Below are 27,349 nucleotides of genomic sequence, written 5' to 3' on the forward strand. Positions count from 1 at the left end.
TGGCGTTAACAACTGTCACTTGGCTAGGCCGGCTGAGCCTGAAGCTGTGTACAATCATTGTTGCTCATACCGTATCGCAATTACAACCCAACCCCTTGAGTTTACTATGGACTTTTGATTTCGGGTAAAATCGTACGTAATTGTAAAATGGATATGCTCCAAAATATGAAGGGATATTCCGCAATCTCACGCATCTCTTTCTATCGTTCTTCTGTATTGGTGCGTCAGAGTCAGTTGCGTATCGTTAGCCACGGAGCGTCAAACACTGTACTCTTGGCTACAGGCCCTGAGGTATCGTTTGACATGCGTGAAAGATGAAAGGTAGTAACCAACATGCTTTTTATGCTGGTTACAGCATTTTTTAAGTCAGGCAACGGTATGGTGGGTAGTCAATAGTCATCGCTGTCGGACGAACAATGATGTTTTGTTGACCGATGAAAACAAATTAACGCTATGATGAAGTGAAACGTGACCGGAATCTTGAGAAAGTACTGAAAATTTGCAAATTTAGGTCATAAAACTTCGCTCAAAAACATTTTTGTTGTTGTCTTTACACTAAGTACTTATGAATTAGCATTTGATTGGTAGTTATTAAAATTATATACGCGTAAGTATATTTATTTATAGTCTTTGATATATTTTGATTTTACATAATATTACTACGTAGTAAGTGAAACAAAACTATGGCATTGCATTATATTGCGTACCTACCTATATTGAATTTCTAATAAATCCCGACGTCTTTTATCTTTTACCTTTACTACAGCGTTTGTGGTCGAACGGGTCAAGTAGGTACTTATTGTTTTTTCTTTTAATTTAGACTTCGGTTAGATATTTTTATTATATTTTTGTAAAAGATAAGTCACTTGCACATGTGTGTAACAAAGAATTAAGTTTACATTACACAGTGCACCAGTGAATGTAATATGTATTATGATGATTCTAACAAAGGGTTATTGTTGCTTGTTTATACCGCCAATACAAGAGTAAGAGCAAGGTTCAAAAGTTGTCGATACTGTAGGCGTCAATTACTCCAGCCATTGACACGGGAGTTGCTGCCGGCAGTGCAAGGGTTGATCATCCTATCGCTTACTAGCACAAGCCTCAATACAACCAGGATGATATGGTTATAGACTACCCTCAGCGAATGGGAATCTCGAGGTCAAATTTATACTGGTTCTCTAGAGGGGAGTGTAAAGAAAGAGAAGGGAATAGGAGGTCGGCCGGCGCGCGCGCAGGTAGTTCAGCCCCGAGCGGCGCCGCACATCCGACCTCTCGCTCGCACCACGTGGTGGGGCGCCGCGCGGAGGCGCGGGCATGTTCGGAGCCCTGTGCTACATTTTTATTAGTTTGTAACCGTTCTTTGACTCAGCACCACAGCTTTTTCCTCGCGTGCTTATCAATAACATTTCGATAAACAAAGTCCAACAGATGAGTGGCAAAGTAGTGAAGCTCATGCGCGCTTTGGCGCCATTCGGCTAGATGGCGAGTCGAAAACTGCTTAAAGTCGCCGCGATCGTCGCTTTCTTGTACTGCACCCTTTTGGTGTACCAGGGCGGTGTCTCTAACTTCCAAGAACCTCGAGTGCAATTGCAGGAGCTGACTATAGACCCAGTGACTAAAACTAGTGTTATTAGTAATGACAGTGATACAACAATAAATATAACATTGGATGATTTGTTTATAAGTGTTAAAACTACAAGATATTATGAAAACTCGAGACTGCCAATCATTTTGAAGACATGGTTTCAGTTGGCAAAAAACCAGGTAAACATTCCGTTTTAATTTGTTAAGTTTTTAAGATGTCAGGCCAAATGAGAAACTTGTTTGTTTAAGTTAAGACAACTGTCAGGATGTCCCGGCAAAAGGACTTATAAAGATGTCAAAACAAGTTAACCAACAAGATTATTCAAAGAAGATAAAATGAGTAGGTACTCGTGCCTTGTTAGTGGTCAACAATATTTATTTTTACAAGAGCTATCATCCGCCAGCATCTTAATGACTGTTCCGAAGTTGCAGTGGAATAATTTGTATCTACCTACTGACTGAGCGGGGCAACAGACATTTTTTGCACTGGAATTATGTATGTATTAACAATAAAGTACCTACCTACTTTTCGCACTTTTTGATAATTTCGTTACTTTGCTTGTTTACGAAAGTAATAAACAACCATTAATAAGTTGTAATAATTTAATAAACAATATTAAATATGGTATAAGACTAATAAGACATGTCAATACAATAATAATTGTATCTAAGACCACAAATCAATAGTACATCTAAGACTGAATTAACATAAGAAAGTACAAAGTTTGTAAAAACTATAACTATGTAATATGACAAAAACCAATATACACTACGAGGATTATATAATCTGTAGGGTTTTTGTTCTCTAACAATACCAGCGTTCTAGACAAAAATAAGACTAAACGAAGGGTTTATTTGAAAGTAAATACCAATAAGAATGAGTATTAAATAGTACACTACTTAGTAAAAAACATACGATTTTGCAGTAAAAGTTACATTTAAGGCATTGCCAAAATCATGCAAACTTCACCAATATATTTTATGATTTATGAGCACATTCATTCAATATTACCTAGTAGGTAACTAACAGAATGGCAATAAATGGACACCCCGCAGAGTGCACATTAAATACTAGGGTGATAAATGCACTAGAACGATCTCAGCAGGCAGTGTCTTCGCCAGGTCAATATTGCCATTACCTTCGGAATTGCTTATAAAACAACGACTTAATTTTCTTCTCTCAGTGTGTATACGCAATGAATCTTAAGCAAGCTAAAAAGCAGATCCTGTAATAAACTCGTTTGAATTCCCAACACATTATTATTCCATGAGCATACGGGACACCGACACAACATTATTATGCAAACATTTTTGGTGAATCCATTTATCACTCAGCCCGTGTGATTTGGGAATTCCTCGAAATATTGTCTATTAAACGATCGTGGATATAACAGACAATAGAGAGCGGTCCAGATTCAGTCGTGCGCTCGTTCAACTTGCATTTCCTGCATGGAACGTGCATAATCGACCGTTAATCCGGCCCGAAGGACCAGCATAAATATATTGTGCGCTGCGCCCGCGCGTGGCCTGGGCGCGCGCCGGCCACGTGACCCGATTGTGATGTTGCATTAGCCCTTTTGTATCGAAAGCTCGTGGCCGATCGCATTTCGAATCGTGCTCTTGTTTAGAAACTGTTTTATGTTATGTTGCTAACTGTACATTGGCGGATTGCTTTCAATCAAGTTCTTATTGTTTAAGTCCCCCATAATTGAAAATTCTGATAGAAACATTTCTCTTAGTTAACAATGTCAACATACCTAATCCATTTACAAAATATAGTATTGATTCATTTTCTATTCCATCGTTGAAATGTTACTATTACTAGGCTAAATATTGTCTAACACGTTCACTTCAGCATAAAGTTGCTTAGGCCCGATCTGCGTGGTTGATTGCGATATTAAACAATTGCCGCAATCAATATGTCAAATATTTTGCAGATTAAATCTTCTTTTATCAGTAAATATATGCATTATGAGTAAAACACCACCCACTTATGTCTTCATTCCCCATTCGAAAACAGGTACATACGAACATAAGAATGTAAAAGGATAGTTACGAAGTATCGAATCTCTTCGAAGCAATGCACAACTAAGAATATAAACATCAGACTGACATCACCTCGAACCCACCCAGGTAATGACAACAGCGCTTAGCTGTTTGCCGACGGACGTCCAAATGTTTCCGGCTATCGTGTTTCTTTAGGTTATCTGCGTTATTTTCAAATTGTAGCACGCACCTTAGCTTTCTTAGAACTGATGCTTATCTCGTGCTATGTTACAGAGGGGATTTTGTTAGCACGTTAACATTTTTGATAATTAATAAGATCCTGAGGATGAAACACCTATTTTTGAATGTCGGTCATTAATATGTACTTCATATAATGTTTTAAAATATTAGGTGCTAAAAATAATTCATTGTAACTACTGGGCTTTTTGTGATTCACAGAATTTAGCTTATTAGGTGCATTGATGTTTTAGATAAGTTTTACGAAGTATTTAACGTAGTCTTTTGATGTTTAATTTTGGAGACGATACGGTAGGGGTCAATTCTCCATACAAACGCTCTCGACTATTTCCTCCCTGGTTTTTGAAGATAGAGCAATGATTTTTTCAACACAGATTGTTATTATTTTTATCTGTGTCGGAACGTTTTGATTTTTTTGATATTCTGCTTTTTAAAGATTCTAGAGCCAATCAAAACATTCCAAAAACGGCCTTTTTCATTGGGGCGCAAAAAATGTGTAATAATCAAGATTGGTAACAATTAACCAAAAAAGCTAAACGGTCCAACATAGATTATTTCATTGTTATTCAGATTCTCAAATTTCGTTCCGATTGATTAAGTTTTGAAGGAGGAAAGATTCGAGAGCGGAACCTCGATTTTAAAGATTTTTTTGAAATACCTTTTGACTGAGTTGTTCTTAATGGACAATTTTTTTTTCGATAAATCTAGTTAATAACACTTGTATATTTAACTAAAATTCCCAAGTTGAAAGGGGGACTCCTTTCCATTTTAGCATTTTCGTTACCGTATCCTCTTAATTTGTCTCCATCTTCGACTGTATAGTCAACCAATTGGAACCCTAGGCCACTCTACAACCATGTCGAAATGATAAGCAGTAAGAGATTTCTTACAATCTGATTTATAACGTCACTATGACATAGTTCTACAGTAGCCTAGGGTTCCAATTGGTTGACTGTACCTAAACAAAAAAAAAACATTTAGAAATTGAAATGAAACTAAAATGCCTAAAAACAGTGATAAGCGTAATTAGCCAACAAAATTAATAGTTCAAAGAAACTTTTTTAACGATCTCAAGTAAAAACTCATTAAAAATTAATTAGTTATACTCAAAGCGATTGAAATGACGAAGTCTTTTACATAACTGCGATTGTTTTGCCCTCTTGGGAAAAAGTATACTTAAGTTAGAAGTGTCATTGACACCGAGACAAGTGATTTGTGTCTAGGTAAATGTCTTTACATCAGAAATTACCTAACCACAAAATTAACATTTTGAAAAAAACCCCGACCGCCACATAGTTGACCGATTTTAATGAAACATGGCTAAGAACACTCCCGACTAACTCAGATTTCAGACAAAAAAACTAAATCTAGATCGTTTCATCCGTTCGGGAGCTACGATGCCACAGACAGACACACACACAGACAGACAGACAAACAGACAGACAGACACGTCAAACTTATAACGCATACGCCGTTAGGAGAATCAGGCAACTGACTAATGTTGAGACAGCTCGCCTAGTGTATCATAGTTATTTTCACAGTGTAATGTCATACGGTATTCTGGTTTGGGGCAAAGCAGCTGACATACAGACTATCTTTGTATTACAAAAGAGAGCCATTCGTTCTATTTACAACTTAGGAACACGTGAATCAGTAAGAGAACTCTTCAAAGAAATTAATATCTTAACTGTAGCTTCCCAATACATTTATGATAGTATAATTTATGTTGTTAAGAATATAGACTGTTTCACTAAGAATTCTGATATCCATAATTATAACACTAGAAACTAAAATAAGCTTGCCATAAAGAAGTTTCGTGTCCGTAAAGTACAGAAGTCATTTGTTGGGCAATGCATTCATTTTTATAATAAGTTACCTGACACTGCTTTGAGATTACCCCTCCCAGCTCTTAAGAACTACTTAAAAAAATCATTGATGTTAAAGGCTTATTACAGAGTCGAGGACTATTTGACAGACAAACATGCATGGCCCGAACCAGAAACTACAAAAAACGAATAGCAATTAAAATAATTGTATTATGTATAGAGGACACAGTTCAGATAAGAAAGCACATCAAATATTTTATATTTTATGTTGTGTAGGTAAATTACATATACCCCGTCGTTTTTGCGTTGGGGGTTAAATGAATATTGCAAAACATTCTATACAAACGTAGACTGCCATAAGTGATGTTCATAGAAAGTAAAGAAAAACACCAAACAGACATAAACATACTATTCAGAATGTTTTATAGAGAGTATTTGTCTCTGTCTTCCTCAAATAAGAATAAGCTAACGAACCTAATGCACATTTGTACCTAACTGAATCCGATAAGATGTTCGGAAGTAACAGAATACATAGTTACACAAACTCGTTCCTTCAACTTTGATAATGATTCGTCTCGTAAGACCCAGGCCAATATTTTTCCGATATTGTTTTTTTTTCCGTAAGAGTTCAAAACTCAAAATTACTTGTCTTGTACAAATACGCCGGGACTTCGAGGATAGGATTGGGCGAGATAACAACATGGAGAAGTACCAGATAGGTATACAAAAGTGAACGAATCCAACACCGCTGTTACTAATTCACCAACATTGTTTTTCGACAAAAATCAAAAAGGTAATAATCACGGTCTATATCCCGGTCAATATAAGTCTAACATTGTTTTTTAAAGATCATTGACCACCTGACGTACAGTCAACCAATTTGAGTCCCAGGCCACTGTAGAACCTTTTCACAGTCAACGTCAAAACTGACTTCTATGGCCAATAATGCACGGTGTCAATAAGACAGGGTTCTAGAGTGGCCTAGGATTCAAATTGGTTGACCGTATGTAAACCTTCAGCAATCTTTATCTGTGCTCCACCACTTTGACAAACACGTCGCGGGAAACCGGGGTGTGTCTAATACTATTTGTAGACTTTAGAGAGTTATTAACGCTGGAAGTTAGATACTAGTAAATTACTCGTAGTTTTTATTTATTTCGTTTGGTACTGCGAAAAAAAAAGTAGTTCAGAATATGAAATAGAGTTAGTCAACTACAAAAAATGCATTTAGTTTTTAGGAATACACACATTGCATATTGTCATGCCGGCGGCTAGTAAAATTCATCAAAAACTGATGATAAAATTGGATTTTCCACAGTACTGGAAGTTCGGTGCAAAATTTTAATAGTTTGTTCATATCGACGGGTTGAATTGACTTCAAAGTAGTTGTAAGAAATATTATGTTTAAATCTATAGCAAAGTAAAGCACAAAATTTAAGACACTTAAATCCTCGTAAACTCTCGAAGCTCAATTTTGGTATTTTTTTCTCAGTATCAATTTTAACATGAGGCCTAAAGAACAGTGCTGCCGTATAAAACGAAGTACTTACTGTTATTTTTATTTAAATATTCCTCCAAAAAGATAGAAAACAATGACCTGTTCATGAATGCGATAAAACATTTTCCCCTCACTAGCTCGGAAACACATGTTTTGTCCTTTAATACCAGCGGGTAAAAACGCATTTTATCCACTAGTGGGTAAAGTAATTTGACCTTGAATTAAGTCAAATTAACTGCTTTAAAATTGATAAAAGTAGGTAAATCTAGTAATAAAGATGATTTACCACCTGTGGAACTACTGGAAGCAGTGATAAACGCATTTTTTGCGTTGTAGTTTCCTCGCTATTAGTGAGGGGAAAAGTTTTGTGTTACACTCGGGTGCAAATGTATTTTACTTCTCGTGTGTTAAAAAACTCGCAAGTTCAGGATTCTATTCTCAAACCACTCGCTTCGCTCGTGGTTCAACTATAGAATCCTTTCACTTGCTCGTTTTTCAATTCCACACTCGGCGTTAAAATACAACTTTGCCCCCTTGTATAACAAATAACTATTGTTTTGTGTGCACATCCATCTAAAGTCATATTTCCGTAAACGACTACCACATGTGTGAATCTTATCAGTGTCACAATAAATAATCCGCTTACATTTTGCATAACTTGTATTTTTTATCTTCTTTGCGAATACATCAAGCCATGAATATATTTTAAAACAAGGATATCAGAATAAGGACAAACTATTTTTATGAGCTTGGACATCAGTGGACTAAAATTTACCATTTATTACAAACCTATAGCAACTCGTCTGTGTTGTGGTATTTAGTAGTAAGTAGTAGTTAACCAACAAATGGAACTTACCCTAAAATTTGCAAAGTATTTGTTTTTTTTTTTAATACCTTAATTTATACCTACATTCCTACCAGGCCCTGTAGCCAAATGGCATTTCTACGAGGCAAAACGAAAACGAAACGCCACGAAAGGTAGTCTGGCTCTGTCACGCCAATACGCAAGAGATATACGATAGAGATAGATATCTACGAGCGTTTTGTTTCGTGAGCGATTCATGAGCGTTTGTGCTTTCAACTACGCACGCAGCGTAGTGCAGTGTGGTAGGACCGATGAACATTATTGCTAAATATCAAAAACATCCATGTAACGAGCATGTAACACGTATCTGGTGAAAAGGCAACCTGAATATTTAGGTACACGTAGTATTGAATGAGATAAGGTGCAAGCTGTGCTCTCTCAGCGGGCAACAAGATTGTACACTATGTGCCTTTACCGCCCCAAATGCTGATGTGACGATATTATTAGTAGCTTAGACTTGAGGTCGTATTCCGAATATTCCGATAGGTGCCAAAGTTTACTTTGATACAAATTGAAATCAAGGCGGTGTATATACGTATTTTATAGGTAAACCCGATTTCGATTTAGTTTTTTTTATTTGAAAGCTGTGTTAGTCGGGAGTTTTCTTAGCCATGTTTTATGAAAATCGGATGTTCATATTATATTTAGATTCTCTGAAGATTCTCCCTGGTAAAATCATGGTTATGGTAATCTTCTGGACATCAGAAACTTTAAAGAGAAGTTGTATAAAGACAACATATTTTTTGTAAATCTAATTATAAAGAATGGACACTCTTTCTACCTAATTGTACGTAATTATGTAGATGTATTTACCAGTTTCCATACCTATTGTATTTACTCCGTAAAATTTGATTTATTTTCAACCATAAAATGTTAAAATCGAATCATAAAAACATGCATTAGTCACGGTTACGTTACTTACTCGTATAGGTAGATTCTAATTCTAACTATGTACCATAGAATTTTACACACTAAACTTACGGGAGTTATGGGCATATAAACATGATGTTTAGTTAAGCGTGAAGGTTTAACGTGTTTTGATAAGCTATTGTTACTAAGTAATTATACAAATGCACGTTGAATTTACGTACTTTATCCGAAACACATTTTACTTTGCAATTCACCATTAAAACTTACCTATCCATACTAATATTATAAAATGGGAATGTGTGTGTTGTGTGTGTCTGTTTACGTTGTACAGACTACAGAGAGACGAATTGACGTGATTTTTTAAGTGAGGATAGTTGAAGAGATGAAGAGTACTACTAGATAGGCTACTTTCAGTCCCTTTCCAACCCCCCACTTTCCTAAAATGGGGGGTGGACGTTTGTATGGAGTATTCCGCAATTTTCAAATTTAATGCGAGCGTAGCTAATATTCTATACTTTAAAGCTCGGCCACACTTGCGCGTTTTGATAGCGTAGGCGGAGCGGTAGCCGAGCGTTAGCAGAGCGCAACGATAGCGGTGCGCCGGACGAACGCTGGCGTTGCGCCCAGCGGACGCCGGCGGGAATTAACGAGCGCGTATTGCGAGCGGAACGCGCGCGGATTGCGAGTGGAACGCCAGTGTTCCGCCGGCGCACCGCTATCATTGCGCTCCACTAACGCTACGCTATCAAAACGCTTTATGTGTGGCGGTTATGGTACCTATTGAAAAGAACGTAAAGTCTTACATTTTCGGGTACCTAGTTAAGAAATTTATCGTTTAACCAACTAAATACAAAAACCAAGCGGATGTGTCACTAAGCCACCTCTCTTTTACCTGTATTATTTGGTCGTGTAGGGTTTTCATTTATCCTCAACTGACACAAGGAGCCATTTGAGGGTAGATTTCCTTTACATTTATTTAAATACCTAAAGATAGACTCTGGTTACTTACCTACCAATATTGCACAGTTATTGTTCCACAAAAGCCATAACAGCCGTGTGAACAAACCTTTACCACACCTCGGACACAGCGATCAAATATACAGAGTGGGGCCTGTAACAAAGGCGAAGAATTGAACTGTAGGCTATTCTCCTTATACTGATCGACATTTGTTCAGTGACTTTTAAAAATTATGAAGTCTTTAAATTTTTAATTTTTCATACAAAATAAATATTAGCTTCAATGTACGCCATTATTGTTGTCATTGACGTTGTCTGTCACACTTTAGACTTAACAGAATTCGCAATACATTACCTCTTAGAAAAAACTTTCAAGGGTGATAAAAATCAAAATACAAGTTATTTTTAAAAGTCGCCGAACAAATGTTGATCAGTATAAGGAGAATAGCCTAGAGTTCAATTCTTCGCCTTTGTTACAGGCCCCACTCTGTATAGCACACAATCTCTCGTGTAGGTGAACGCGTACTAAGCTTGTATGAGTGAAATATGACAGGTCGACTGTTCGCGTTTTTGACAGGCTGTGAGGTAACCGAGAGGGGGTGGGCGGCACTTTCAGCGGGAAGCGGGAGTGGCCATACTGTACCATAGTACTGTTATTATTATACTGTGCCTTTACATACAGACGAGTAGCCAGTAGTAAATGACAAGTGGAAAGACAAGACTTCGTACGGTTGACTAAATAAATGTTGAGTATTAAAATTCTTGTTTTTTTTTTGTTACAGACATGGTTTTTCACCGACGTAGAAAATCCAGTTCATCAAAACCAAACAAGTAAGTTTCACAAATATTTGTAACTTAGTTTGATTGACATTTACATACAAATTATTGACCATGAGAAATGCACTAAAAAAATGACTTGCATTCTTCTTCTTACTTCGCATCCGCGCACTAAAAATATTTTTTCGACTGGCGAATAAAAGTAATCGATGATTTTTCCACGTTTTTCACTAATAACTAAAGTGCCACATATGTCCCCTGTACAGGCGTGCCATATGTGACCAGAGGACACTGTATTAATGTGAACAATGTAAAACATGATTGGGTTGCTGAAGTTTATTTTTAGAGTGTACTTTTGAAATATTTTAAGTTAGTTTTAGTTTATCATTTATTATGTTTTACTTAAAGTTATCACATCAATATTTAATCCCAGTCAAAAAAAACTTGGAAACAATATCAATTAAGTAGTTGAAATTACCCTTCAGTTAATATTTCCAACTGTAATAGGTACCTTATACAGTTTTAAAAATGTTTCTGAGCATCTCAATGTCAAATGTTAATCCTAATTATTTTGTTGGCAGACGGCCACATGGTGAACACCAAATGCTCTGCGTCTCACTCCAGAAATGCACTGTGCTGCAAAATGGCGGCTGAATATGACCGCTACTTAGAAACTAATAAAAAGTGAGTAATAATTCAATTATTTAAAATCTATAATTGCCTTTTCGTTATTTAACAGGACTCTCCTTATAGTCCGACCAAAGAGAGGAGAAATTAAAAAGTTGCCACATTTATAGTATCATTATCATCTCTTTCAAATCAGTAAGCGTGACAAAACGGGACGACTCTATGATGCCACTTTTAATTTCTAATCTTTTCGGTCAGACTGTATTTGGACGTGTAATGTTTTCATTTGAGGGTAAATGAGCCTGTTGAGTGTAGATTTTGTGTATACATACTCGTATTTATTTATATAAATGGCTGACGTCACGATGGGACCAGACATCAATACGGCACATCACTCATCCAACACAACCGGGCAATTAAATTGCAATCAGTGTCTCACATACTAACACTATTAATCTGTATAATTATACCCATGCCTGCAATTAGTTTTACAAGCTTATAAATAAAGTTGCGTGTACGTCAGTCTAGATCAAACGGAAATTGAGGGTTATTTGTTTCAAACACACTGTTATAGTTTAAGATTTTTTATTGTTGTAATGAGAAAAAATAAGCTTTGAACCAACGGTAATAGATATAATAATATTTTTACCTTGAAGTCTCCGAAAGTAAGTGCTGTTCATTAACACGTACTCACGCATAAGCATAAGATGAAATAGTGAATTGAATATAAGTCGAAAATAAAAATGTAGCATAGGATACGAAGATAGAAAACATATGACGTTCGACAAATATGGAAAAAAACTCAGAAAATATATCTAGTGAAATATTTTTGTAAATAACTACTTTGAACAATATGTTTAGCCATTAATAAATCGAGTTAAAATCTGTCTTGTGTTTAACACAACTTACGTGATACCAATATGCACATATTTGCGTGCGGAATGATTAGATAAAAATAACTTCAATGCAACAAACAAATCTCAGATCAAATTACAGACTACGCCAATCTTATTCGAGATCAAATTTCTTATACCTAAGTTACTCGTATTAACATTCCAATTATTTTAAAAATCATTTCTAATTATCTTAACAAACAAACATGGGCTATGTTAAATATCACGGTGGTTTGCACTTCGTACACAAACCCATGGAGATCGTTTTTGTTTTTATTAAAAACAAGACGCTCTTAACTTCTGTTTTTAGAAGCTGTGCGGGTAAATATTGGGTTTCCGTTTTGTTTGAGAGGTATAATGATCGCTTGATGAGTCTTTACGTTCCTTCGTATGGACATACCCACATACCCCGTATTAGGACATAATGGGAATTCATAAAATAAAATAAATAAAATAAAAATAGTTTATTTGCCAAAAAGTGTTACAAGTAGGTATTTTTTTTTACCTTTGACCACCACACTAGGCTAGGCCTGTCTCGTGGAGTCAGTCCATATTAGACCAGTCATATTTATAAATATTTATGGCCTGTAAAGAAAAATCTGAATTAACAAACTTATACTCTTTAAACATAACATCAATGCCTTTAATATTCTTCATTCTTTACCAAATAATGAAGTTATCTAAATTATTTTCTTCTTCTAACTTAAGAGCTGTGCTCTTGTCGGTGGAGCAATCTCACGTCCGGTGCTCTGTCAACTCCTTCACCTTCTGGTACGACACGACCTGAACCTTTTCTTTAATTTGGGTGAAATAGTTTCTCCTAGGTCTTCCTCTTCCCCTCTTTCCTTCTACCATGTTTTTGACAAACAGGTCGTGTCGTCGTAGCAGATGTCCAACTAGTACACCTCTTCTGTTTTCTATTGTCTTGAATTTATATTTCTTTGTCTTTAATATATATATTTTCTTTAATCCTATCTAGAACTCTAACTTTCTAAATTATCTTAACTTTAATTGAAAGAAGTCGAATTTCTCAATGCCTGTACCAAAAATTAAGTACCTACGAAAAATAATTTACGTCAACCATCGTAAAATCGAAAATATTTAAATCACTTTTGCATCAAACATCGTCAAATGTCTGCCGAGTCGACTTAAATATCAAAGAATCTTAATGGACATCTTATTACACCACCGGTGTCTCACAAATTTGTTTAGGAACCACCGTTTAAGGCAGATTTTTGCCTATAGAATGAGATACGGTAAAAGTAATTGGTACTCTCATTTGTTATTTCTCAGTGATGAAGAATAAATTATAGATAATGTTTATTTACATCGACAACTTGCATATAAGATGCTTAAGATGCAATGTAGGAAAAAATTTGCGTAATCCGTATTTTTGTTGACATGTATAGCCTGACAAGTGTTTATTTGACCCTCGCCACGTTGCGGATTTTCAGCAGAACTAATTTCTTTTACTGGCAAGGATTACTATTTGACACCCGTCATCGAAAGCCATCGAATGTCAGTGATATAAACAAGAAGAAAAGATTTTAAATTTCCTAACGGTTTCATCGCAAATATGCCCAAAATAATATTGAAAAAGTGAAAATAATTATACTTAATGTGAAAAATGAATTACAACAAAAAAGGATGAAGGATTTCACAGCATTTCGATGATAATGTTCCGAAATCGGTTGTTGACATGTCCGGTACTGACGGTTTATAGTGCGGTTCTCCTGTATTGATTAGTTGGTTTCGATTAAGCTTAATATATTTTTTGTTCTTATTTAAGGTGTCTGTAGCTCTGCCGTGAAAAATATTTATAGAAATAAGGAGACTGTTCCATCATTGCTACCAGTACAAAACAAGGTCTCACGCAAAAAGAAAATAAACATTGACGACTTTGATGCAGGCACAAGATTCATGTGTATTTTAGGCTGTGCGGATACAAGTAGCGAGTATTCAAACCTTGCTTATTACATTTTTGTTCTCTAAAACCATGTTTTAGTTTTCTACAAATATTAACGCGAGACCAGTACACACTGTCCCCATTATATATGACGTCCGCACTTTATTGCCATATGAAAACGTTTTGTAGCGACACTTCTTCAGGGTCAAATAAAATCTTGTCAGGCTTTACTATGTAACTCATATGTTATTTCAAATGATAGCCTGTTTAAATAACAGTCTAATTTTTTTGGTCATGTCTATGTTTTCCTTGTAGCCTCGATTTGATATCAAAATCGGTAAATGAAGGCGACCAACTCGACCAAATTTTTAAGAAGCTCATAATCATTTCATAAAAATATGCGATTAAATGACAGAAGAAAACAAAAACTTAAGTCAGTATCAAAAAACTGTGTGCCTGCAGGCAACAAATGCCATGTTTCAATGTGAACTTATCGTCATCTATTATCACTACTATTTAAATACCGGTTAAGCATAAACATTCCTTATACCGTATCCCCACTATAAGGACCACCAACCACCATTCAAGCAAGCTTTTTGCCTATGCCAGTTCAAACGATAATCCGCGGTCTCATCTCGAACCTCGGTGTTCAAACACACAACAACGTAATGGTTTTTGGAGAGCAAGTCCAATATTATTTTGGGCTCACAATAATTTTCACGCGTTGACACAGCGGAGATGGGTTTTATTAGGTTTGTTTTCCCACAAAAGTCAAGTGGGTTTTTAGGCCATATTATTATTACACTAATGCAGTCAGTAGTTAAATAGATTTCAAATTGGATACGTTTAAGATTTAATTAATATTATTTTAGAAAAGCCATCCTCATTAGTTATGACATTTTTTTTTCTCGACGCGATTCATTTCATTACTTACATCTTATTTAAAGGCACCACACAATTATATGTTAAATAACGATTTATTTAGCATATTTTCCAAATGGTGAAACAATAATAATTTTAGGTCAACTTTTGGATTACCGGTACTCGAATTTTCAGAACTGTTATATCATGTTGACCGACCAAACCGCCGGCACATTAATTAATTTAAGTGTGTAATGTCCCAAAGCTATAAAATCGGGTAAGCCATCAAAAGCTACCGAATAACCGTAACGGTCAAATTTAAGACCTCGTAAACCTCAGTAAACCCATAATGGCATTTTAGGAAATTTTAAGAAATCCCGGTGCTATTTGCTCTGCGGACTGCGGCAGGAACGGTAAAAGGAGATGATTGTTTCTCATACAAACGGAGTCCCGGAGAGGAATGCCATAATAATCGTAGTCATGCTGTTTTGATAGGTTATGGATATGTCAGTGTCAAAGAAAGTATTTGTGTTCGCTTTCAAAAAAATGTTTTCATGTTCGCTCTCCAGTCCTAAGCCGAATAATAAATTGTAAAATAAATAAGACGAAAGAAACGACATTACAATACAATGAACTGTGTGCAACTTAATTAATGGATTAAGTATAAGTAATGGTACTTCCACACTGGGCAATGTTGGAGCACCATAATGCATATTTAAGAAATATAAAGTCACTTAAACAGAGTTAACAACAAGCGGTCTTAACGCTTAAGAGCGATCTCTTCCAGACCATTGGGTTCATCAAATTGTGGAAAAATATTTCCATGACGTCAATATTTATAAGGAAATAAGGGACGTTTGTACGAAGAAGCGGTATCCGGTTTCCGCATAAGAACGGCCACTAGTTGGCGCAGAACGATCTTTTATTGGGCCCAGGTGGCTGCCGTAATAGGATTATGGGCCTTGAACAGCGAGCTAAAGGTGTCTGGATGGTGTACGGATTTACTTGAAGTTGGATGTATTTTAGATTGTCGCTTAACCCCTGGAATGCCGATGTCCAAAATTTTCTACGGAATTAATAACGTTAGGATGTTCAATCAAATAGTCTAAATTGCATTCGAGGGGTTAATCTATTTTTGGGATGTATATCTAGATTCCTAAAGTTTTTTCTTCGATTTTTAGATCGCCTAATATTTTTTGGCATAATGATCATTTGGCCTAATTTAAATGTCCTAATATTGTTTCGCCTAACGCCGTTAAAACCCACTTTTTTAGAAGCGATTCGGATTTGTGTGAGGTCACGGTTCTAACCTAACCTAAACCTACCTTTCTAACAGCGAATCGGTTCTGGGTAATGTCATTTTTGGGGCAAAATTTAAATTATGCCAAATGATCGTTAGGCCAAAAGAGCGTTAGGCATTTCATAATTCGGCCAAATGAGTTAGGCCAAGTGATTTTCGAACAAACGTCATTAGGAATGTAGAGGTAGTCCCCTATTTTTGATGTCTAAAGTCAATGGGGTTATATAAACGTTCATTAGGTATTTAAATAAGTTTTTATATCTTTATTTCCGTATATATCTTTTTGATTCGTGTTTTATTATTACATAAAACAAAACACGTGTCCTTGTTATGCACCGTGGAAGCAATAATACAGATCGATTAGAGTTTCTTTGACTCCATTCATTGGAATCACGATAACCAAAATACAAGTATTATTTGACCCTATCTTAAAACTCAAATGCGGTCCTCTTCTAATGAACATAAATATCAACAAGACGAGTACAAACTATTATCAACGCCATATAATACTAGTCTATTCGGTTTCTCGTGGCGCCGTAATAATTTATCTTTCAAACTATTCACAACAACTGATTGTTCTAACCTCACTGAATACTGAATGTTTCTTTCTATACAATACAACACTAAGGAAATCAGGGTTTAGTATTTCATCTGTCAATAAATTAATTATATTATTTTTCTTTTAGCTCCGTGTTGGGTCACTTAAAGCAGGTTGTCTGAAATTCACTAATTGATTAATTGACTAATTGATTCTTGAGTCATGGATGTTTTCTATGTTTATAAGTATTTGTATATTATATACCTATATCGTTGTCTGAGTACCTGCAACACAAGCCATCTTGAGCTTACTGTGGGACTCCGTCAATCTGTGTAAGAATGTCCTATAATATTTAATTTATTTATTTATTTATTCCAACCCCCTTATCTTATTCATAAAACTTACCAAACCTCTACAAAAAAAAAAATTACAATCAAAAGACAAGCCTCTTGACAGGCGTTTATAACAGAACTGACTAACTCTTGAGCTGGATTTTTTTTCTATTATATTACTATTTGTACATCCTTTCTAACTAGATTACTCATAGTAAGTATCAGTATTTCAAGTTGTACTTAAGTAGCATACGTATACTTTCATTTAAACTTATTACCTACTTATTAGGATTAAAAAAAAATTGAAACATGCGTGCCGTGTTTGCCTGTAATTGGGTGAATACTCAAGCAAGCTTATCTTACCTATAACTTTAATGTTTAAAGTATTTTTGTATTACACCTGTTAGCAAACCTAAATAAATATTAAATAAAAAATAAATAACATATCTTTCAAACTATTCATAATAACTCATTGTTCTAAGTCTAACCTTGGTTAATGCTCGTTTAGTATTTCATCTGTCAATCAATGAATTCTATTCCCCGCCTTTTAGCTCCATGTCCGTCCACTTAAACCCGCAAGGTTGCCGTAGGATCGCTTGTCCGACACCTAATCTCCCCGGGCATTTACGGGCTTTGACTTTAACTGGAGTTTCGTTTAGATTCAATATTCCTGAGTCTATAGCGTAGAGGAATACAGCGCAGGGAAGATACGTAGCTAAAGTGTATCTTTATTATTGAACTTCTAATATTTTTGTACTCTTTCCTACCTACCTGTACTATCGCAGAATATAACATAATTATTATCGTGTAGGTACCTAATTTACTTCCTGCGGGCCGATTTTTGAGTCTCACGCGTTCGAATTCAGAAAATTGTCACTGAAAATAATAAGCAAGTCACCGTTTTCAACCGGTATTTTAGTGACAAAATCCCGTATGTGAGATTCCTTATCCTAATTATAATTTTAATCCATTTAGAATCTGAAGATTCTACCGATATGGAATCAAATTCCGAAAATTAATGTTTGTCTCTGAACAATGGGTGGAACGACTTACCTTAACAATGTATGTAAGTATAGCAATCACTTTACATTCACTTTTAACTTTAATATGACAGTATGAAATAAAATTTATGATCTCAAATAATGTATATATCCCTTCGTTAAACATCTGTCTCGCCGTTTATGCTTCATCGGTTAAACACTGCAACCAGTTCGATCGAAACTGTTTACTTTTCCAACGTCGTATCTTCTTTCATTCTTATGGAATATCATTCTTATGTGTAAAGACTAAGGTGTCCTTTTCCATGCAGTGATTTAGAAATATCGGGTATTACAAAGTAACCAATGTACAAGAAACCTGATACTGATTATAAAATTGGCGGCAAAGCCGTTTGTCGTACGCCTTGCAATCATGTGGTCTCTCATGGTAACAGTGCACAGAATTAAACAGTTTCCTTCGCAGCAAGTAATGTTATAAAGGTAAAATAAAGTACCTATAATATAATATGTTCAGCTTGCAATTCAAAAATATTTAAAAAAAATAAAGCACACCAAAAAAGTTACGAATAGCAGACTAAATGCCTCATGGCAAACTCTTATTTGTTTTGACATGGTTAATCGTCACTTCTTTGTATTACACGATTGATAGCTAGGTCTAAAACAGTAACTAAGTAGGTGTGTAAAATGTAAAACGATATTGGATGATACATTCATTCTGATCTATTAAGTCTGGTTTTGATGATAATTTTATAATTAAATTTTTCTACTTCCCTACTGTTATAAAACGAGTACTGCAGGCTGCGCCAGCGCAGCTCCTGTTATTTGCGTCGGCGTAATGCCACTAAATTATACCGCACTAATTACACACGCTGGACGCAATCCCGCCACGCTTACACAAAAACGCTTATTTCAATAGCAAACTTGCGTCACTTGTGACATTCTAAACTGTACAACCTAAAGTCGCTCAAGGTTAGTGTTTTATCCCAGGGTCTGTACTGTCTGTAGCCAAGGGTACAAATGGCACAATCGTTGATGTTGCACATCGTATGGTAGTTATCTCTCTCCAGTAGGCTCTCAAAAGTATAAGTCGGGATACGTATAAGTTTATTTTAATTATTTTCTTTATTCGATAAACAACGGAAGTAAGCACATAAACAAAATTACATCAGATACGATATACACAGTTCAAGAGATGTGCACCTACCTCCTAAGACGCTCTCACTGAGAACTATTCAAAATATAGATAAGACACTTATATTAGTACAGTAAATTAAGCTTAACGCACTTACAAGTTTTTCAATAAATGATTCTCTTCGGCTCCCTTTTCCTTTGGCTCTAGCCAGGCGCCGCCGAACCGTCATCATATACGTCATCATCGGGCTATCATCATTCACCCTCTGCCCTTATGTGATGACGGGTTCATTTGGGGTCGGCGCAGCATGTCTTCCTCTTCCATACCTCTCTCTCTCTCTCTCTCTTCTCTCTCTCTCTCTCTCTCTCTCTCTCTCTCTTCTCTCTGTCATTCACTTGCTCTTGCTTCTTTATCATTTCGCACAGTCCGTTACTTCCTTCCACATTCATTTGTAACGTCGAGCTTTGTCCGGCTCTTTAAGTATGAGAACACCGAGGCTCCCAACTTGAACTTCGTACGTCGGGTCTCCGTATCGGTGCGACAGAGCCAGTTGCTTTATCGCTCCCACGGATCATCAACGATTGTAATCTTGGCTACAGGCACAGATCCCTTCTATATCGTAATCACAATTAAGTACTTGGCGATTTAATGGAATTGAATTCTTTTGCGTCCCGATGTAATTTGCAGTGTCAGTTAATTGAAATGAGCGCCGTATATAGAATAAAGTATACCGACAGGTCATTTATCCTAGAATGGATTTGCTGGTTGTTATCTACCTACGTTATTACACTGCTTCGTTTCAATTATTTTCTCAAAGAATCTTACTTATTTATAAATATCTATTAGTTCTATTACATGGCGGCTGTACGAGTATTTAACACAATTTAATACTTACGTACATACATACATACATACATACAATCACGCCTGTGTCCCATGACGGGGTAGGCAGAGCACATGAAACTACTCAGTGCCACTTTTGGCAAATAGGGGGTTGAAAGAAAACGAAACTGTGACATTGCAGTGACAGGTTGCCAGCCTCTCGCCTACGCCACAATTTAACCCATATCCCACAGTCGCCTTCTACGACACCCACGGGAAGAAAGGGTATGGTGAAATTCTTAACCCGTCACCACACAAAAAATATACAATGGTACTAATAGTAACCTATGTACCGAATGAAACTTTCTAACTACTAAATCAATAAAAGAGCTGAGGATTCAGCTTAGCTACGACTTTATGTCGTCTAAATAAAAAAAAATCTGAGTCGAAGAGTTATACCTGAATCAAAATATTAAATTGTAAATTATCCTCGTATTTTATTTACCCTTGTGTTCATGAACAACTTTGTTCCAGATGGTTCTGTCACTTCGACGACGACAACTACGTAAACGTACCTCGCCTAGTCGAAGTCCTCCAAAGGTACGACTATAAAGAGGACTGGTACCTTGGCCGGACCTCGGTCTATAAGCCAGTAAGGATATATACCAAGTCCAAGAAGAATAAAAAAGCGAAGGTAAAAAAGTTACCATATTATTCCAAAATTGCGTAGGTACTGTTTTTAATTTATTTGCGGTTAATTTTATTGTAGGCTAGTTAAGCAATCGCAATGCATTAAAAAGCACATTCATCTGTAACTTTAACACAAATAATGAAACTTGAATGTTATGCAAAATATCCCTATCTATCGTAAGGTTGCTAAAATGCGAATCAACAATGTTCTACGTATCTAAGGCACTATCGTGCAAATAACAGAGACACGGCGATTTTGATAGCTCACCGCTGGGCGAGTAACTATAAACATCGCCGTGTCCCTTTTATTTACACGGGAGTGATTATCTTTTGTTCGTTTTTATAGCCAATAGCTCATAGCTTACTAGCTCGCGGTGGGACCAGTGCCAAAGGCCCAAGTCCCAAACCAACTGATGATGATATAATATCTATCTGTAGGTAACATGTAATGACTGACGTTGATACTGTGTTATGATTTGATGATATTTTTATTTGTTGAGAGATAGTGATGAAAGTAACAAAAAATGTTTGTTTCAGTTAAAATATTCGTTTTGGTTCGGCACGGGCGGTGCTGGAGTATGCTTGAGCCGAAGTCTGGCATTAAAAATGGTGCCTTTTGCAAGGTAAGTCACTATTTACATACAATTTTTACCTATTTCAAACATTTACGTCTTTATCATTCCTGTTCTTGAAAATCGTGAAATGTGATTCAGTTAGAATATGATAGGCAAAGACATATGTAATTCCGTATAGACAGATAAAGTCTAATAAAAAAAACGTACCTCAAAACCATACAGAAAAAGGTACGGTGACCTAGATGGCGTTACACCTTTGGGGGACGCTCGGCTAGATGGCGTTAATATTTGACATTTTAACACATATCAAGTTAAGAATATGGGCCAAATTGTCAAAACTAAGGTTTAAAAGTTTTAAGCTTGTGTCGAGAGATGGCCGAGACATACACTGATTACATATTTTACTATTACAGTAATTCTCTATAATACTTGATCCTCTTTGGTAAAACATACCTAAAGAGAAGAGAGTTACGGTGAAGTAAAATATTGTCCCAAAATCCATCATCATGAACAAATTAAGTCAGTAGGCAACCTCGTTCAAACAGAAACTAATACAAAAGATTTTGCAAAATCACGCCACGCTTTATCGCAATACAATGGATTTTGACAGCCACAATTTGTCTGTAATAGTCAAATGTGTGAAAATTTGTTCCGCAACATGATTTTGCTAAATTGGTCTGAATATACAAAATGTTATTTTGTTTAACAAGAGTAAATTTGAAGGTGATTCTGATTACCCAACACAATAGCCTTGTTCACATTCTGCACGCTTTTTAATAAACACATATTTTAACGCTTGTTGTTCTATTGTTTAATAGACCGAATGGGCCGCGATTAATAAAATAAAGGCCTCTTGTTAGTCGATACTCTTTTGTGATACTCCAGTGCTCTCGGACAGTCAAGTGGTCATACTGCAGGACATTCAAGCCGACCGTGTAGCAAGGACTTTACATGATTACTTTCATCTCTGCCGTGTCACTTGAACGTGCACAAGGGCTTTTACTTCGGCCATTGGCTATGATACTACAAAACAGAAAATTGATGTGATATCAATTTTTAAACACACAACTCGACACTTTGGAACGGTTTAATTGTGATATTGGGCGACTAGACCGTAGTCACAACCTCATCATCCTCCTTGCGTTATCCCGGCATTTGTCACGGCTCATAGGCCTGGGGTCCGCTTTGACAACTAACTCCAAGATTTGGCGTAGGCACTAGTTTTTACGAAAGCGACTGCCATCTGACCTTCCAACCCGAAGGGTAAACTAGACCTTATTGGAATTAGCCCAGTTTCCTCACGATGTTTTCCTTCACCGAAAAGCGACCGTAGTACACAACCTGTCACTTCAATATTACAAATTTCGATTTCGTTCAATCTGCAACCCCTTAATTGCTAAGAGTGGCACGGATACTTGAGCAGCTTCATATGCTTCATACCTATACAGGCAATATATGACAGGTTATGGTTATACAGGCGTGAGTTTATGTAACTGTAGGCCTAGCACATGATTGCCGCGAGATAGACTACTCGTCCTTATGTCATTAATACAGTTAGAAGAAGACGTGTGATCTATTCGTATGGCCATAAAAGTGATGTGATCGTCTAGTAAGTGATAGAACCCCGTAGTTGTGCGTAGTAACCCCTGGTTCTTTAACAAGGAGGAGAGTTGCATACCTTACAAAACTGTAATTTAATGAAACTAAGATAATTAATTAAAGGTAATTTACTATAAAGTTTTAGATCTTAGAAAGTTAGATTATATTAAAGTTAGGATATTATAAGAAGTAGATAAATAACGGAAGCAAAGTAACAAAGAACATGTTTTAATCAATGTAATATAACAAACAAAACGATAATTTAGTTAAGTAATCATTCATGTATTTGTACTATACTGCAGAATCTGGATACTGGAACTCTCGTCAGTCGTTGGAGTTGGTTGACAATAGCAGTAGCTCAGCTAGAGTAGAAACAGTGGTCCTTGTAGTCCTTCCAGGTGCAACGATGTAGATAATAAATACATAAACATAAAAAAGGTTTTTGGTAAAAAATCCCCAACTCCTACTTGTGACTCCTGTCGCACGAGAAGCGTCGGATAAGCCGAAGTGACTCTAAAGTTATGGAATTTAATCTAATAAAATCTGAATGCTAAAACTAACGCTTCCTATACTAGGTGGGGTATGGAGTCTCCCTAAACCAATCACTGTGGGAAAGTCCCTTGATTGGGCTTCCTAATCCCTACCTCCCTATTCTTAGGAGTATAAGACTCAGCGAATGGCTAGAAAACGTTTCACAATTCCTAATGGTATTCCGATGATTGAAACGTCAAGTATTCACCAGAAACCCCTACCTACTTCATTTCACTCTAAGCTAATCCCATAACCCATTCCCAAAAGCTGTAAGCTTTGATGGCAGATCCGTAGATCAATTTATACCCTTAGGTAATAAATGCAATAGGCCTTAGCCTTAACATGACCTTAGTCAAACTGTAAGCCTTGATGGCAGATCCGTAGATCATTTTTACCCTTAGGTAATAATTGTAATAGGCCTTAGCCTTAATATGACCTTAGTCAGACTGTAAGCTTTGATGGCAGATCCGTAGATCATTTTTACCCTTAGGTAATAATTGTAATAGGCCTTAGCCTTAATATGACCTTAGTCAGACTGTAAGCTTTGATGGCAGATCCGTAGATCAATTTTACCCTTAGGTAATAATTGTAATAGGCCTTAGCCTTATTATGACCTTAGTCAGGAATACAATTCATTAGGTATAAGTTGCGCGAATCGACTGTTTCTATTATACAGTACGACTCCTAACTCTGCGTTCCGCTCGGTTAGTGCACTTAAACCATAAAATGTCCACCTGAACATTATGTCAAACAGCAGCGAAGAAATAACATAGATCTTACTTCGTGCCATCAAAATGAACTGATATTTCATATCAAACAGCAGTGAAGAAATAATAAAGATCTTACTTCGTGCCATCAAAATGAACTGATATTTCATAAATGTTAAAAAACATTATCAAAATTAATTTCAATCAAATATTCAAAATCTTCTAAGTAGAAACAGCTAATAATAATATAGAAAAGAAAATAATATAGATGATAAAATTATACCAATGATGTTATTCAACATACGAGAGAGAGGATTGTCCACATATGGACTTTTTAGGAATATGGTGCATAATGTATTCATTATATTTCAGTAATGCAATAATTCTATGTTAACTCATCTAACTTCTCGTTAATATTGATGAGTAACATTTGTTCACATTAAATATATTATTTGGGACATAATTCCCCATAAAGAACTTTTAGTAATATGTTGCATAGTGTATTCATCATATTTCAGTAATGCAATAAGTCTATGGTAACTCATCTAATTTGTTGTTAATATTGACGAGTAACATTTGTACACATTAAATATATTATTTGTGACATAATTCCCTATATTCAATATATTTCAGTAATGCAATAAGTCTATGTTAACTCATCGTATTTGTTGTTTATATTGACGAGTAACATTTGTACACATTAAATATATCATTTGGGACATAATTCCCCATATTCATTATATTTGAGTAATGCAATAAGTCTGTGTTAACTCATCTAATTTGTTGTTAATATTGACGAGTAACATTTGTACACATTAAATATATTATTTGTGACATAATTCCCTATATTCAATATATTTCAGTAATGCAATAAGTCTATGTTAACTCATCGTATTTGTTGTTTATATTGACGAGTAACATTTGTACACATTAAATATATCATTTGGGACATAATTCCCCATATTCATTATATTTGAGTAATGCAATAAGTCTGTGTTAACTCATCGTATTCGTTGTTTATATTGACGAGTAACATTTGTACACATTAAATATATTATTTATGACATAAATCCCTATATTCAATATATTTCAGTAATGCAATAAGTCTATGTTAACTCATCGTATTTGTTGTTTATATTGACGAGTAACATTTGTACACATTAAATATATCATTTGGGACATAATTCCCCATATTCATTATATTTCAGTAATGCAATAAGTCTATGTTAACTCATCGTATTTGTTGTTTATATTGACGAGTAACATTTGTACTCATTAAATATATTATGTGTACTCAAATAGTAATCAAAATACATAATAAACAAAATAATCATCTAATCACATGATATTATGATATAGTTATTTCCTTAGGAAAACATCGTAAAGTCACTTCTTTTATCAAACCGTAATTCAGAACACTAAACAAAAAAAATATCACTCTCTTCTTTACTTTACACTCAGTCAATTTGTGTAAGAATGTCCAATAATATTTATTTATTTATTTATTTATCATCTTTAAATTTATACTACAAGATTATCAAGATTGCTTAGTCTTGCTTTAATTCATAATCAAAGGTAAAACTGCTTAATTGTAAATCAAATCAAATCAAATCAAATAATTTACCTATTAGCGTTGGAATATAAGCGTTCTCTTTTAACAACCGCTTTACATCAGGCGGGCCGTATGCTTGTTTGCCACTGACGTAGTATAAAAAATACGTATAATTGAATGACACTTAATTACTTACTTAACGTACATATCATTCAAAATAACTTTTAAATCCAAATAAACACAGCAACAACACGCCCAGTATAAGTTGAACCCGACGCGCACAGTTATCCACTACTAAACACAGTGTAATTTAGGATGGCCGTCCGCCTCGCGTCGAGTCATCGCGAGTCGCAACAATCCGCCATTTTGAAACTTGAAGGTCAAAACCCAATGCTCGCCGGCGGCCCGCGATTATCTAGTAGTGAATCAGTAACGTTACGTCACGGGAATAATTCGCATGTCATTTTCGCTCGGTTTAACGCGATGCCTTTTTAATCTAAATTGTTTGTAATTGATACATAACGATAGGCAAATACTTAAACTACGTGGTGAAAGTATACTTGCAATAACAGTGTAATAATGAACTAAAATTATAACCGCGAAGATCTAATCTTACGTACTTTGTAGACTTGTCACAGAGCCGGGATGTAGAGTAGATCTTTAAATTATCAACACTTTATTAACTTTTTGTGTATGTGAAAAATAATGGAAAGCAATAAGCATTGTGTTATAAACTGTGTTTGTGTCTTAGTGAATTGGTTAGTGAAATATTTACACTATAAAAGCAAGCTAGTGTCCCGATGGATTGTAAATGTAAAAAGGTATGTAGCTAAAATAGTTTTATTGCAATTACGTACTTAAAGCGGGGTTCTTTAGTTTATGCCATACGAACTATATAGTATTATTTAAATAACACACATAAAAATGCCAATGAAAACCGTCACGTAATTAATTATGTAGTTCACTTGCGCACTAAAATTATTAAAGAATAATTAATACCTGTTTTCTTAATGTCAGAAGGTCTTCTTTATGTCGCCTTCGATGGCTAGCTCCTTCATTCTTCATAACTGTTCTATTGGCTTACTCACTAAACCTCCTTATTCTGAACTATGCAAACCTTAGCTCCAGCCTCCTCCGTAGTCACAAAGTACTTCTTCAAGCTTCTCGAATCAAATTACCTATTCTTTTAATGTTATGTCTTCAACGTTCCCGAACCTAATGACCCCATCTGACGCTGCGCTCAGAGTTTTATTCCCCCGAATATGACGCATGCGCTGTTCTTGGTGACGCTCCCCAAACGCCCGGGACGCGATTCTCTAGCGTCTCATTGGTTGAAGTTTTTCGTCCAAAGTTCCGCTTTCCTCGATAACAACGCTTACGGCAATAGTGTAAGGAATGTTTGATTTTGTAAATTACGCTAACTTTCATATTTTTATCCCGATTTACTGCTTTCCTCGATAATAACGCTTTTGGCAACAGTTTTAGAAATGTTGATCTTTGTAAATTATGTACGTTTGAATTCCGGGAATAATTATTATTTTTCTATCGTGTGATCTCCCCAGCGTGGCCTTGTGCTGCGGGTAGCAACAGTGATCGTTGTGCGAAATGTGCGTGCCCAAATTCCGAGAATTGTTATTTTCAATTTCCTGGAATTTTTGTTTC

General features: G+C 35.7%; 1 protein-coding gene across 1 annotated transcript in view; it reads left to right on the top strand.

Annotated features, from left to right (window-relative positions):
* The first annotated feature begins 1,340 nt into the window (after positions 1–1,340).
* The window catches only part of LOC125228117 (fringe glycosyltransferase), a 38,334-nt gene continuing 12,325 nt past the window's right edge, over positions 1,341–27,349 (top strand). The window contains exons 1-5 of the mRNA XM_048132571.1: positions 1,341–1,767; positions 10,630–10,678; positions 11,206–11,308; positions 20,568–20,727; positions 21,261–21,346. Coding sequence (XP_047988528.1) covers positions 1,483–1,767; positions 10,630–10,678; positions 11,206–11,308; positions 20,568–20,727; positions 21,261–21,346 — 683 coding nt within the window. The 5' untranslated portion in view covers positions 1,341–1,482. The remainder of the gene's footprint in view (positions 1,768–10,629; positions 10,679–11,205; positions 11,309–20,567; positions 20,728–21,260; positions 21,347–27,349) is intronic.

Source organism: Leguminivora glycinivorella, chromosome 7, assembly GCF_023078275.1.
Source record: "Leguminivora glycinivorella isolate SPB_JAAS2020 chromosome 7, LegGlyc_1.1, whole genome shotgun sequence".
Lineage (NCBI taxonomy): Eukaryota > Metazoa > Arthropoda > Insecta > Lepidoptera > Tortricidae > Leguminivora > Leguminivora glycinivorella.